This window comes from Atractosteus spatula, chromosome 7 (assembly GCF_055471065.1).
Source record: "Atractosteus spatula isolate fAtrSpa1 chromosome 7, fAtrSpa1.hap1, whole genome shotgun sequence".
NCBI classification, from domain to species: domain Eukaryota; kingdom Metazoa; phylum Chordata; class Actinopteri; order Semionotiformes; family Lepisosteidae; genus Atractosteus; species Atractosteus spatula.
In genome coordinates this window covers 59,044,716-59,058,470 of record NC_142712.1, presented here as the reverse complement: position 1 = coordinate 59,058,470, position 13,755 = coordinate 59,044,716, and the positions used below count along the sequence as shown (strand labels likewise).

General features: G+C 48.1%; 1 protein-coding gene across 1 annotated transcript; it reads left to right on the top strand.

The window, feature by feature from the left end:
• The first annotated feature begins 142 nt into the window (after positions 1-142).
• tars3 (threonyl-tRNA synthetase 3) lies at positions 143-13,557 on the top strand. The gene is made up of 19 exons (XM_088920417.1): positions 143-474; positions 1,785-1,868; positions 2,216-2,406; positions 2,792-2,915; positions 3,469-3,590; positions 4,363-4,480; positions 4,821-4,885; positions 5,741-5,819; positions 5,946-6,092; positions 6,949-7,047; positions 7,186-7,352; positions 8,567-8,729; positions 9,106-9,243; positions 9,777-9,854; positions 10,799-10,899; positions 11,323-11,427; positions 11,613-11,685; positions 12,334-12,448; positions 12,536-13,557. Exons 1-19 carry the CDS (start codon positions 190-192, stop codon positions 12,682-12,684), a joined length of 2,403 nt encoding a protein of 800 aa, XP_088776543.1. The 5' UTR covers positions 143-189; the 3' UTR covers positions 12,685-13,557.
• The last annotated feature ends 198 nt before the right edge of the window (positions 13,558-13,755 follow it).

Sequence of the window (13,755 nt, the reverse complement as noted above, 5' to 3'; positions counted from 1 at the left end):
GAAATTTCACTCTGCCCATATGCTGAGTTTAGATTTCCTTACGGTGCAACCAAGCAGCGCCTAATCCCAATGTTCTGCTCACGGGAGCCAGCAGGGGGCGCTACAGGCCTGTTTCCGCGCAGTGGCGCTGCTGCCAGCTGTGTTAAAGCCGTGGAAGAGGGAAGAGGCCGGGACAGCCGGGATTTAAAGATGGCGGAGTCTCTAGTAGCACGCTTGGCCGCGCAGGAGGAGCAGGTCCGCTTGCTGACCCAGGAGGTGTCCTGGCTGCGCGGTGGGCTCGGCGGAGACCCCGCGGCCGTGCCCGGCCTCTGCAGCAGCCCGGAGCTGGAGACCCTGCGGAACGAGAACGAAAAGCTGCGGTACCGGATCCTGCATCTCCGGAGGAGCCTGCAGTCCGAGTCCGACCCGGAGACGGGCGCTCGGGAGGGCGAGGAGGGGAAAGAGACGAGAGCTGGGAAGAGCAGCAGCAGAGAGGTACCGGGGAATTTAACTCCGAATCTACTGTGCCTGAAAGATGTGTTACTGTCTGATTGCACAGCCCTGAGTAGCTCTTCCCTTTAAGACTGCATCGTGCAGTCATGGGTCTAGTTACAGGCGCTCTGAAGACTCATCTTTGCTGAGGCAGGCACGACATGATCATATTAGTGTATGGAGACACCGTGACACGGTCGGGCGGGAAATGGTATGATGGCTGTCGTGTCAGAAATTAAATAATTCTCAGTAGTGGTGGAGCAGAACAGTTTCAAGCCCATGTGAGGAAGCTGCGCCTGGCCTTCAGTCCATTGCTGGTGACGTTGCCTGGCTTGCTGTACTACAGTTCAGCTGCTGTATGCTCTCAGTGCCATATGTCACCTTCATTCAGAGCAAGTGGCTTCCATCAGATCTGCCCTGTTTCTGCATGATCCTTTGTGAGCTCTGTGCTTTTTATTTCACCACCATCTCCAAAGCCAAAGGCATTCTGTAAGTGAACGTGCACCACGGCAAGCTTATCTGCATTGTGACCCCTGTACTGGGTTTAGAACGTACCCCAGTCCTCGTACTGCAGATGAAGCAGCCTGTGCCCTTACCAGTGATGACACACGGCTGGCGAGACACTGCTGGGTGTGGGGGTGTTTTGGGGACCTACTACTGGGGGTTGAGCGCTCCAGGGTCTAGGATCATGAGGGAGCTGGAGTGTGTGGGGCTCTGGGCTTGCAATGCCTGAGAGCTCCTCTTGACGGTGTGGGTGTCAGGCCCCCAGGAGTGTAGTCAGCACCCCTCCTGGTCTGGTAAGTCTCGGGTTCACGCAGGTGGACACCAGTCAGGAAGTGTCGATTGCTGATTCTAAGGTTTGGTCACACCAAAACAGACTGCATTGAAGAATTCAGCTCACACCTGAAGAAGGCTCCACGGCCGAAACGTTGTGTTCTCTCTCTTCTTTTTTTCAGCATGGAATAAACCTATTACTTGTTCCTTTGCATTGAAGAATGCTGAACTAAAATTAATCTAGCGTTATGTTAAATGAATTGTAATATTGCACCACAGTGACTTTAAATGGGTATTTCTGAGTCTATCCTAGATGTATGATTAACACATTACTAGTGCAATAGGTTTATCTCTAAATCTAGACTTTAAAAATTAACTTGGGTTAATTTTAAACAAAGATTAAATATAGAACATGATTTGAAATTTTCTGAAGTGTAATAATCTAATTCTTCATTTAAACTGGTTTAGAAGTTAATTTGTGCAATCAGATGTAAGTTCTTAAAGAAGCAGATGTCTGACTCTCGGTTTCTGCCTGTCAGCTGGGCACCTCTGACTCCCGCAGTACTCAGGGGAAGAGGAAAGAGAAGCAGGAGAACTCCAGGGGAGAGCAGCCATCCGGAGAGGTAACTCTGCCCGCCACACCCTGTCAGCCTGGCTCCTGACCGAGACACAAATCTAGTGCTTCAGCTTAAACTGCAGGGGGCTCCCAAAGTCAACAGCACATTTCTCCCATAGTGAGAAACTGACATGAGAAAATAAAAGAAGTGACGAGTGCAAGAGCAACCAGCAATCAGTGATGTATTGGCAAAGTCTTGTGACTTTTATTCCCCTCTGCCCGTTTTAAAACAGCCCAGTCTGACTGTTCCCTGCTGTCTGGGTCTTGTGTTCATGTGGGCTGTACTGCCCTGCCTTCCGAACGTTGTCTTGGTAAATCCGGTGAAGGAGTTCTCCTGTCTCCCTGCTGTGCCAGCTGCCCCTCTGGCCGAGCTACGTCCAGGAGCGACTGCAGCTGTACGAGCAGCTGAAGCAGGAGAGCGATGCCCTGCTGGCCCGCAGAGCCGCCGCTGAGAGCCGGCCCGTCTGGGTGCAGCTGCCGGATGGGCGGCGCGTGGAGGCACGCAGCTGGGAGAGCAGCCCCTACGACGTGGCCTGTGGCATCAGGTGAGGGGCAGGGCTGCGGCCGCACGCAGGCAGTCCTTAGCCACGAAATATCGCTCGTACCCGTGTCGCCTTCTGTGTGCAAATCCATTGTAACTTGTACAAGTACACTTTGTCTAATGAGAAGAGTCTTTGTAAAAACTGTTGTTCAGGGCGCTCATGGAGCAGCGTGTGGGGTGCCTCTGTCTCGGGGTGGGGGGGGTGTGGGTTGATGGTGTGGGGTGCCTCTCTCTTGGGGTTTGATGGAGTGTAGTGGGGTGCCTCTGTCCTGGGGTTGATAGAGTGTAGTGGGGTGTGGGGTGCCTCTGTCTTGGTGGTGGGGGTTTGATGGAGTGTAGTGGGGTGTGGTGCACCTCTGTCTCGGGGGCTGATGGTGTTTCCCTCGCAGTCAGGGCCTCGCAGACAGTGCAGTGATTGCACGGGTGAACGGAGAGTTGTGGGACCTGGACAGACCCTTGGAGACGGACTGTTCCCTGGAGCTGCTGCGCTTTGACCACGAGGACGCCCAGGCTGTGAGTCCCCTGCTCTCTCTTTGTACGTCCTCAAATTCCCAGTGGTCGTTTAGCAACTGGATCACTGTGAAGAAGCCAGATATTCTGACAGTTAAAATATTCACTGCAGGTTTTGTTGCCAGTTCTGAAGGTGTTCCTTGGAGTGATATGAAAATGTGCTAAAGATCATCAGTCCTGATCATGTGTTGAACTTTTGTGTTGATCGTGATGAACGTGTTGTGTGGAGCTTCTCTTCTCTGGGTGTTGTGAAATGATCAATTCACTTCGGGGTTTAGGTTTTCTTGAGTATGTTTTATCGATTCTGTAAGTAAACATCTTTCAAAATGTGCAGGTTAGCATAAGTTTTTGACACTTATTATCCACAGAGTTCAATATAGAAATGATAAACTATTCCCTCAGTGAGGCTCTGTGAACTTTGAAGGTCTGTTCTGGAAAACTAAGCAATAGGTTGTGCATGTTGTGACTTTAAAGTATGTAAAAACCAGAGAAAAATAAGTGTAACATAAAGCTGAACTCCTAAAGTGCAGCTTTATTCCAACTGCTTGTGTTTCAGGTGTACTGGCACTCCAGCGCTCACATCATGGGAGAGGCGATGGAGCGTTTCTACGGGGGCTGTCTGTGCTACGGGCCCCCCATCGAGAACGGCTTCTATTACGACATGTTCCTGGACGGACGGTGAGGCTCTGCAGTTCTTGTCTGGTCAGATACCGGGAGGTCAGCTCTGGAGCTGGTCAATGCTTGTAATGCAAGTCATCGTGTGAAAATCCAGCTGCTGCTGGTTGGGGTTTTGTGGACTGGCAGGTGGAGCTCCTGAATGCTGACGGAGGTGCTATGCTTTAGGATTTATTCTGGTGAGACATTAATGCTTGATCCTGTCCTTAGTGCTGTGAACATGTGCCATGAGAAGCCCATTTCACAAGAGCAGGGGTCATGTTCTCAAGTCAGGTTGCATTTCTCTTTGGTCAGAAGTGCCCCACCTTTACTGGGTAACGTGTTATTTCCCTTGTCTTTACCTCAGTCAACAAAATCGAGAATTACATAATTACAGAATTGGGTTACAGAATCAAGAGGCTCCTGGTAACTTTGTCAGTTGAAAACGGAACAAGTTCAGCAGCTCCTGAGTTCATGGGGAAAGGACCTGAGCTATATCCCTGAATGCAGTTAGAGCTTTGCCACCTCCAGACTTTCTCACAGCTTTGTAAGAAAGTACACTTCAATACCTCGTGCACAGGGGTGCTTCTGTGTCAGGCAGGAATGCTGTTGCATACTCCCTGTCCTCGCAGTGGATTGCTACACTTAAACTATTATACTACACTGGGGGTTTGGAAAGGACTCGGCAGGAATTGAGCTCTGGAGTGGAATGTATGGTTTTTGATCTGGTGGGTTTCAGAGCTTCGTGTTTCCAGCTGCTCTGGTGCTCCCTGACTGTGCCCCTGTGTTTGTCTAGAGGTGTGTCGAGCCATGACTTCACCGAGCTGGAGGGCATCTGCAAGGCGGTGATGAAGGAGAAGCAGCCTTTTGAGCGGCTGGAGATCAGCAAGGAGACGCTGCTGCAGATGTTTAAGGCAAGAGCAGATGTTGTAAACTCTTACTGATGTTCTGGTACTGACACGCCTGACGTGAGCTGTGAGGCCACCGGTGCTGCAGAGCTTCTTCCTTTGCCTGGGAAGGGCTGATACCCTCCTGGCTGTTTTGCCGGATATTACTGCTGGCACACGAGTCACATGTACACGTTTGTTTACAAACTAGTTAAAACCATCTTAATTGTATTTTAAAGTTCATATTCTGATTTAGCATGTCTTTAATACCAGAAATGAATTATTCCACTTTTTGAAAAAATGTTTTTAACAAAAGTTACCAAACATATGTTTTGTAATGCTGGAATGACTATTTTTTTTATTGCAGTACAACAAGTTCAAGTGCCGAATTTTGAACGAGAAAGTCAACACGCCTACTACTACTGTATACCGGTAAGAGATGCCCTTTCACCTGCGTGGTCCTGTCTGCTGATCTGTGTGCACTGTGTGAGTGAGGACTACTGCTTGGGTGGACACAAAGTGACCAGTTCGACAGCCACACATTGGTTGGGGACAGACTGCACCAATCTGAGAGTCATTTCTGAGTTTAATTTAATCTTTTGTGCCATGTGGATTAAAGGAGAAAGCATTTTCTTAAATTACAGTAGAAAGGGCCTATTCCTATTTACAACCTATGTTTCTCCTTGAGTTACTAATACTTAATCAATCATTGAATCTCACCTTACTGCTTGTTTGTTAGTCCCAGTGTATCCACCTCAAGAGAAAAGGACTTGATCTGAACGCAGGGACCCTTTTTGCTTAAGTAGGGATCATTCTGATAGGTCAGGCCTCAGTTTTATTCAGATGAAGTGGGAAGTCCTGTCCAGTGATGCTTTTCAGTGTTGCTCATTTGTCTAGCAGGAGGTTGGTGTGTCTGCAGGATTTCTATGTCTTTTTAAAGAAGAAGAACCTAAATTGGTCCAGATGAGACAAGGCAAGCCTTATCTATATAAATTTGGTGTCTGCTAATGTTGGCTACCACTGGCTTTGGACACTCATCACAGAATTTTGCCGCAAGTTGTCCACTGTCGAGTGACGGCTTGTGTTTTGAAGGTTATAGTGTAATATGAGGAGGAGGTGTATATGAGATTTGAAAAGTAAAATTGACTACTTGCATAGTTTGTTGGATAAGGATTGTGATCATCTGAAAATGCTTAGAAGGGAAATGTCTGATGCACTGATCTGAAGGGTGAGTCAGCAGTTTGGCAGTGTGCTAACCTTGCTGTTGTCTGCTGCTGCTTCCTGGAGGTGTGGGCCTCTGATCGATCTCTGTCGAGGACCACACGTGAGACACACTGGCAAGATCAAGGCCCTGAAGATCTATAAGGTACCGTTTCTTTTCTTACAATGTTGTATTGTTGTTTTTTTCTACTACTTACTGTCTGAGCTAAATAGGATTTCGTTCTACCATATACCTGTGTATGAGTATAATTTCAAGTTTATTGTCCTTTAGAACTCGTCCACGTACTGGGAGGGCCGAGCTGACATGGAGACGCTCCAGCGCATCTATGGCATCTCCTTCCCCGACTCCAAGATGATGAAGGAGTGGGAGCGCTTCCAGGAGGAGGCCAAGAGCCGGGATCACCGCAAAATTGGCAAGGTAAAGGAATAAAGGAAGAGAACGCCGTTCATTTCCCCCCAAGTACAGGCAGGGCTTCCTTTCATGGAGGCTGTGGGAGTCTGGTACAAGCTGCCCCGCCATGTTGCTGGAGTGGACACTGTCTGGATGGAACCTCGTGTCAGTTGGCTACTAACTGCCAAATGGACTAGAAGTACTGAAAGACTTCCTCTCGTTTGTAACTGTGCTCTTGGCGAGGAAACGCAGTGATCGAGACGCAGCTGTGCGAGTGTGAGCAGAGCTCCCAGAGTAGAGGGTGTCACAACGGAAGGATTCACCTAGTTAGCAGAAGAGGTTCAGTCTCATAGGATGAGAGAGCATAAGAATATATAAATTAGAGGAAGACATGGTCACTTGTAGGTAACCAATTCTGAAGTGTAATCCAGTTTTTATGCTTTTATAAATAGTGTTTAATTGTTGTATACCCAAAGCCTGAAAAGTGAAGAAATGTTTACATAAATAATGTTAAACATTACACACAGAAAAACGAAAGCGCCAGACTACAACATAAGGTCCAGCCCTGAAGGTAGATGAGTTAAAACAGAAAGAGACTTCCATTTCCTTTGGGAGGCTGGGATACACAATAGAGTTTAGTTGTTTATTTAGATGAGGATTTTTTTTCAAGGGAAGTGATATAAAAAATTGAATTATAACACATTTCTTCATAATACTGTGTTTGAACCCTAAGTATTCTGCATTGTACTGCATGGCAACAATGTCTAGTCCAATTACTCCACTAGCCACTAGGACTTGTACCCATTAGTTACCATCGAATAATGGTTTTGGTGTTCAGCGCTCATGATCTGCATCTCTTTTCCCCTGTTCCTCCTGTCTGCAGGACCAGGAACTCTTCTTCTTCCATGATTTGAGTCCAGGCAGCTGCTTTTTCCTACCCAAGGGTGCCTTCATCTACAACACACTGACAGACTTCATCAGGGTGAGAGCTCGAACTGTGTTGCACCTTAACTCCTGGTCGTTAAGTCTGCAGGCAGAGAAGAGTGACCATTTGCCGCATGGGGTGTGTGGGCTGGGCTGCTCCGCGTGGTCAACGTGAGCTGACTCTCTCTCCCGACAGGAAGAGTACAGCAGGCGGGAGTTCCAGGAAGTGGCCTCTCCCAACATCTACAACAGCAAGCTGTGGGAGACATCAGGCCACTGGCAGCACTACAGCGACAACATGTTCTCCTTCCCTGTGGAGCAGGACATCTTCGCACTGAAGCCCATGAACTGCCCGGGGCACTGGTGGGTAATGGAGGGGTGTGGATAAGCTCACTGTACCTGGGAGCTCAGCTGGTCTGGGCCAGTGTCCCTCCTAAAGGGAAAGGACAGTCATGCATGTGAACGCCCTCACATGTCAGTTTCCCAGCACCGATCCTCAGACACTCCTGTGTGTTACGGTTTTCATTCAAGCTTTCTACAATTCAAGTCTTCATTCAACCACTGAAACGTTCAGTTGAGCATTTTTAATTCAAGTAAAATGTTTTATGTTGAAAATGGCAGAATTATTCATCTACTCTAGCTGTTTGCGCCTGTGGCTAGAAGGTTGCTGGTTTAAATCCCACAGCTGGCAGAGGAATCCTACCCCGTTGGGCCCCTGAGCAAGGCCCTTCACCCCAGCTGCTCCAGGGGCGCTGTACAATGGCTGACCCTGCGCTCTGACCCCAAGCTTCTCTCTCCCCCCCATCTGTGTGTCTGTGTGTCTCATGGAGAGCAAGCTGGGGGATGTGAAAATACGGATTCCTAATGCAAGGAATTGTATATGGCTAATAAAGTGATCTTACCTTATCTTATCTTAATAAGTCTTCAGTTATGTTTTCAGTTCAATCAAGCAGTTGTAATAAAATTGTATTTGGTTGGAATTAAAACCACAAGATGCAGGTACAGGATTGGGGAGCCATTTATATAGCTGCTTAGAACAGGAAAATGTAATGTTTTTCTTGTCCTGGAATTACTGTAATTAGTCACTTGTTTTGAACAGGCTCATTAGATCAAATGTCCTCTGTCTGAGAGAGGTACAGTAGTATATCTCATCTTCGCCCAAAATGGGAAAACAAGTCTGTAGCCTAACTGAAACCGTTTAGACTCTGACCTCAAGCTGTGCACAGAATTGCCAAGGGAAAATTCCTTCAGAGCTCACAGGTTTGATAATAAACATTCACATGCCTTTCGGCAGAATGAGAGAGATTGAATGTTTGAACGAAGGAAAGTTATGTGAATATGAATGATCGTGCGGAAATGTTGCAGTGCAGTCTAATTTCACAGATGGTGTAAGTGCTTAATACTGGGTATAACAAAAACGTGGCAGAAAAGAGTAAAGTCCGAGCCGGCAGACCCCCTATCCTGCAGATGGGGTCGGTGGTTTGGTTTTGTCTGCCCCTCTGGCCGGTGTCTGGGGTCTGCGTGGCGCTGCCAGCTGGCGCGTGCTCGCCCGCCTGACCCTGCTCTTCTCTGCACAGCCTGATGTTCAGCCACAGGCCGCGGTCCTGGAGGGAGCTGCCCCTGCGGCTGGCGGACTTTGGGGTCCTGCACAGGAACGAGCTGTCGGGGGCGCTGACCGGGCTCACCAGAGTGCGCCGCTTCCAGCAGGACGATGCCCACATCTTCTGCGCCATGGAGCAGGTACTGAGGGCGGGCCTGGGTCTGGGCTGCTAGCAGCCTGGCTTGGGCACAGCCAGCCTGATCCTGGGTCGTGACACTGGTTGATGGTGACCACGCTGTGGCTGAGCACTGCCAGGGGCCTCTCAGCTGCTGGGGCAGCCAGGCTGCTGCAGGCTTGCAGTAGCACCAGTGAGACATGCGACTGCGCTTCACTCGGTTCTGCCCGTCCTGTAGGCACTGTCCTCTGAACAGGCGCGGGAGTTAGCCGACAGCTAAAATGCACGTTTTGGGTGGACGAAACACTTTAGTTGGTAAAGTGAGATTGGCAGGAGATGTCCAGCAATCCACCTGTTTAATTCAAGGAGAGAGCTGAATGAGCCGCTTCCTGCCTCTGCAGATCGAGAAGGAGATTAAGGGCTGTCTGGAGTTCCTCCGCTGTGTCTATGCCGTCTTTGGGTTTTCCTTCCAACTGCACCTCTCCACCCGGCCAGAGAAGTTCCTGGGAGACATCCAGATCTGGGACCAGGCTGAGAAAGTATGAGCGCTAATAAGAGATGTTGAATTGTTCTAAACAAGGATTCGTTTGACAAACGCGCCCAATAGTCGGAGGTCTTGGATGTGTTTTTACACCCCATTCATTACAGAGCTTGACTTTGGGATCCAAACATTTATATTTGTTATTTAAGATTTATGTTTCTTGATCTAGAGCTAGATCCTTTTCTTAGTCGGCCTAATCAGTTATATAATAATATTAATACTACCACTAATAATCGTCCTTACACTTACCTAGCGCTTTACAGGTACTGGGGAATCCCATGATGCTTTACTTCACTGGCTATCCTCTAGCCTGCCTGATGTGAGAGGGGAGTGGTCAGGTCTTTTGCTGTCTTAATTAAAATAATTGTTAATTGACTAAATACATTCCTAATTAGTTTAAATTGTCAATTTGGACTCCACTGAAATAATGAACTGTAATTTACAAATGGAATGAATCGAGAAACCTATTTTCTCACAGTGTAAAGTGTAGAATTTGAGCTCTTGTCTGTGTTTCTCTCTCCACTGTGACAGCAACTGGAAAACAGCCTGAATGAGTTTGGGGAGCCGTGGAAGTTGAACCCTGGAGACGGGGCTTTCTATGGGCCCAAGGTGACCTTTTCACATCAGTTGGGTTTATCCACCTGCATTGTTTCAGTGGCCTGCCCGTGAGAGCTGATAGGATTTAATGTGAAAAACAAATCCAACTGTCAGCTCTGACTTTCACAGCGATACAACCATACCGATACGGCACCTTTCTTTACGGATTCCATGTGAACTTCCTGAGGAGCGGGAGACAGACTGTAACTGGATGAGGTGTAGAGGATATGGGTCAGATTTTCTCATCGGGTCTGGATTTTCCCCTGATCCTGGACCTTGGTTTAACATCCCAGAAAACCAGCGTGTGGCTTTGTAAATCCTGTGACATGCCTGGTACTCCAAGGCACTGAATGTGCACTGGAAAGCAAGAATACAAAACAAAGCAAATGGCTCGGAAGGTGTTCCAAACGAGACGTGTTGGTACTAAGTCCTAATGTAAATGAATTGGGTTTCAGCTGTGTTTCAGAAACAGTCACCCTCTCCGAGTCCCAAAGCCAAGGAGTCTCGGCCTGACTGAGCTGTGTGGCGGACAGGCCCTGCTCCTCTTAGCACTGCCCTCCCTGTCGCTGTCGAGAACCGGGCCACCCATCCAGGAGATCAGACTTCAGCTGATCTCGCTATTTAAGAATTGTATTATTTAAGATTTCCATCTTAAATAATACAATTTAAATTTTGTTAATTTTTTACCATACCATGCATGGTTGTAACTATGAGTTCTGAAGTACTGGATTAAACGAGGCTTAAGAATCACACATAATATTTACAAGTGTAAAATAATCTCCATGGAAAAAGCTGACGTTAATGTTCATCTGCTTCCAGATGTCAGTCATGCTTATGTGATTTGTATTGATGCTTTAGCACAAGCTGCTAGGGGGAGGAATGTTTGTTTTTACTTTTATTTACTTGCCAGTATTTGGGGTTGGAACAACATCTGTATTTTGCCTCGTGTCTCCTAGATTGACATCAAGATCAAGGATGCCATCGGGAGGTATCACCAGTGTGCCACCATCCAACTGGACTTCCAGCTGCCGATCCGCTTCAACCTGACCTTCGTGGAGTGAGTTTCTCTAGCCAGGCTGGCAGGCTCCAGCGCTCTGATGGATCCGGTCCCAGTGGGCATCGAGTGGGCCACAATCCTCACCCCACCACGTAGTACACTGTACACAGTTGATTCCAGTCTTGCAAAAGTACCGATTACCGTCCGAGTGTGGAGGGGGGGAAAAACATCCAACTATATCTACCTCGTTATTTATGAATGGTTGATTTATTAAATGTTTCATCATAGCAAAAAAAATATTTTAGTATCTGTCTGTTGCTGTACAAATGATTTTCACTACAACAGAGGCGCTTCCCTTATGTCTTTGCTTATTTAGTGAGTTGTGAGAGAAAGAAACGGCAAAAGTACAGGGAACCATTTATTTGTTAAATATTAATTGTATAAAAAAAGCAAAACTGCCTGACAGGTGTCTCTTTCCTTTAGTAAGGAGGGCAACGACAAAGTAAGACCAGTTATCATCCACCGGGCGATCCTGGGCTCTGTGGAGAGGATGATTGCCATTCTCACGGAGAACTACGCTGGCAAGTGGTGAGTACGGCCCGCCTTCTGGCCAGTCGGAGCTGGATTTCCGCAGCTACAGACACGGAGAGCTTGGATTAACGTGCCTTAAGTGTTGCCATCTGTGTGCCCAAGATGCAGGAATGCAGTCAGGGGTGTGTGTGTGTACGCGGTACGCTGTGAACACGCGGTGTGTGTCTCTGGTCTCTGCGCAGGCCGCTCTGGCTGTCCCCCAGGCAGGTGATGGTGGTGCCGGTGAACCCCGCCTGCGAGCCGTACGCCCAGCAGGTATGTCTCTCTCCCTCCTCCTCCTTCAGTCCTCCGCTGCTGCTGCTGCATCACCCCAGTGCGTCCCTGGCACTCCCTGAGCTGCCGCTGACCTCGGCTGAAATAATAAGACTGCTGGACTAAATTTACATGGAACTCCTTTTGAGCTTTTGGGAATTTCACTGGGATCTGGAAATCGTCACCGGGATTTGTATCTCTTCCTTAAAAACTGTGGGTTTCTGAAAAATTTAGGGCTGTACCTGCTGGTTTTGATGCAGTTTTCAGTGTTTACACCCCAGCAGGGTTCTCTAGCTCAATCCGATGTTGTGGTCGGCTGGGGCGAGGTGCAGGTGTCCCTCCGATAGCAGGCGGCCCCTGTGGTGGGGTTGGAGCTCTGGGCTTCATTCTCCAGCAGCTGCAGGAGTCGCCTGACAGAAGTCTAGCCTGCAGGCGTTGCTGACGTCCTGAAAATGAGGGTCATGAAAGTGTAATCGGCGATAACCATTCTAGGCAAATTGCCTAAAGTTAGGGAAATTGTTAATAATGTATTCTTATTTTTTCCCCAAATCCTGAGATTTGTTTTTTAAAACTTTTTAAGGTGCTGCCTAAGGCACTGACTAATCCAGCAGTGTGGAACTGTGTGTTATCGAGTAGTAATTCTCCCCTCAGGTGTGCCAGCAGTTTGTGGAGGCAGGATTCATGGCAGATGTCGACCTGGACTCCAGCTGTCTGCTGAACAAGAAAATCCGCAACGCGCAGCTAGCCCAGTACAACTTCATACTGGGTAAGAGCCTCAGTGGAGTCTGCGTATTCAGGTAGTGTATTCGGGAGCGTCCTGCTGGTGTGCTGATCTCTGTCTCCTGGCTGGCAGTGGTGGGCGAGAAGGAGAAGGCGACGGGCGCTGTCAACGTGCGAACCCGCGACAACAAGGTACATGGAGAGCTGCCCCTCGCAGAGGCCCTGGCCAGACTGCGCCGGCTGCGAGACTCGCGCTCCAGGAGGGCTGAGGAGGAGTTCTGAGGCTGCAGCCCGTTTCCCAGCACAAAACACCTCCCCAAGTCCCGCCTCTGCCACTGTGACTGCTGACTAAAAATAAACCTACAGGCATGAATTCCCCTTCCACTGTTTGGAGAAACTCGGTATCTTGTGACATTCAACAAGCAATAGAATGTTTTTACAGAAAGCAGCCAAGACAGGACACCTCCTGATGAAGGGATTTCTGTAAAACGGAAGGAATGGGGGGGAAGGTCGGAGAAGACCAACCACTTCCAAAAAGTCTCCACACATTTCTGAAACAAAAGATTAGGATTAAGCAATGCAGACAGATATTTTCTAGTTTTGAAAGGTACTGATATGGACTTTGAAAATGTAATTAACACTGATGATGGTGAGGTCTCAGCATTCTGCAAGAAAAGGATGATCAAAGCCCGATACAATAAACTTCAACAAGTGGTACTGTGATTTCAAACATTCAGAAGTTGGTCATTATTATCTTTCACCTGTTATTTATGATATTTTTAGTAATCTGTTTTGTCCCGCAATCTAGCCTAAACAAAATCACAACACGTTCAATCAAAGGCCTGTATCATCAAAACACCAAAACTTTCAATCAATATAACTATTCTATTGGTGGAGCGGTGGGACTGTGGCTAGGGATCTGTGGCTGTGGCTGGAAGGTTGCCGGTTCAAATCCCGCAGCCGGCAGAGGAATCCTACTCCGTTGGGCCCCTGAGCAAGGCCCTTAACCCCAACTGCTACAGGGGCTGACCCTGCGCTCTGACCCCCAGCTTCTCTCCCTGTCTGTATGTCTCATGGAGAGCAAGCTGAGGTCTGCGAAAAGACAAATTCCTACTGCAAGAAATTGTATATGGCTAATAAAGTGATCTTATCTTATTAAACGTGTTTTAAAATTCTGTGGTGGGGGGGGGGGGGGGACGTTTCGTTAAAATATAAAACTGCGTTCAAATACTCGTGCACTAACAACAAAATTGAAATAGACGCACCCCGTAAAACAGTAATTGTGTCGCATGATAAAAGATCGAAAGACCGGTCACGAAGACTCGAAACACACGGCAGCTACAGTGTTAACCA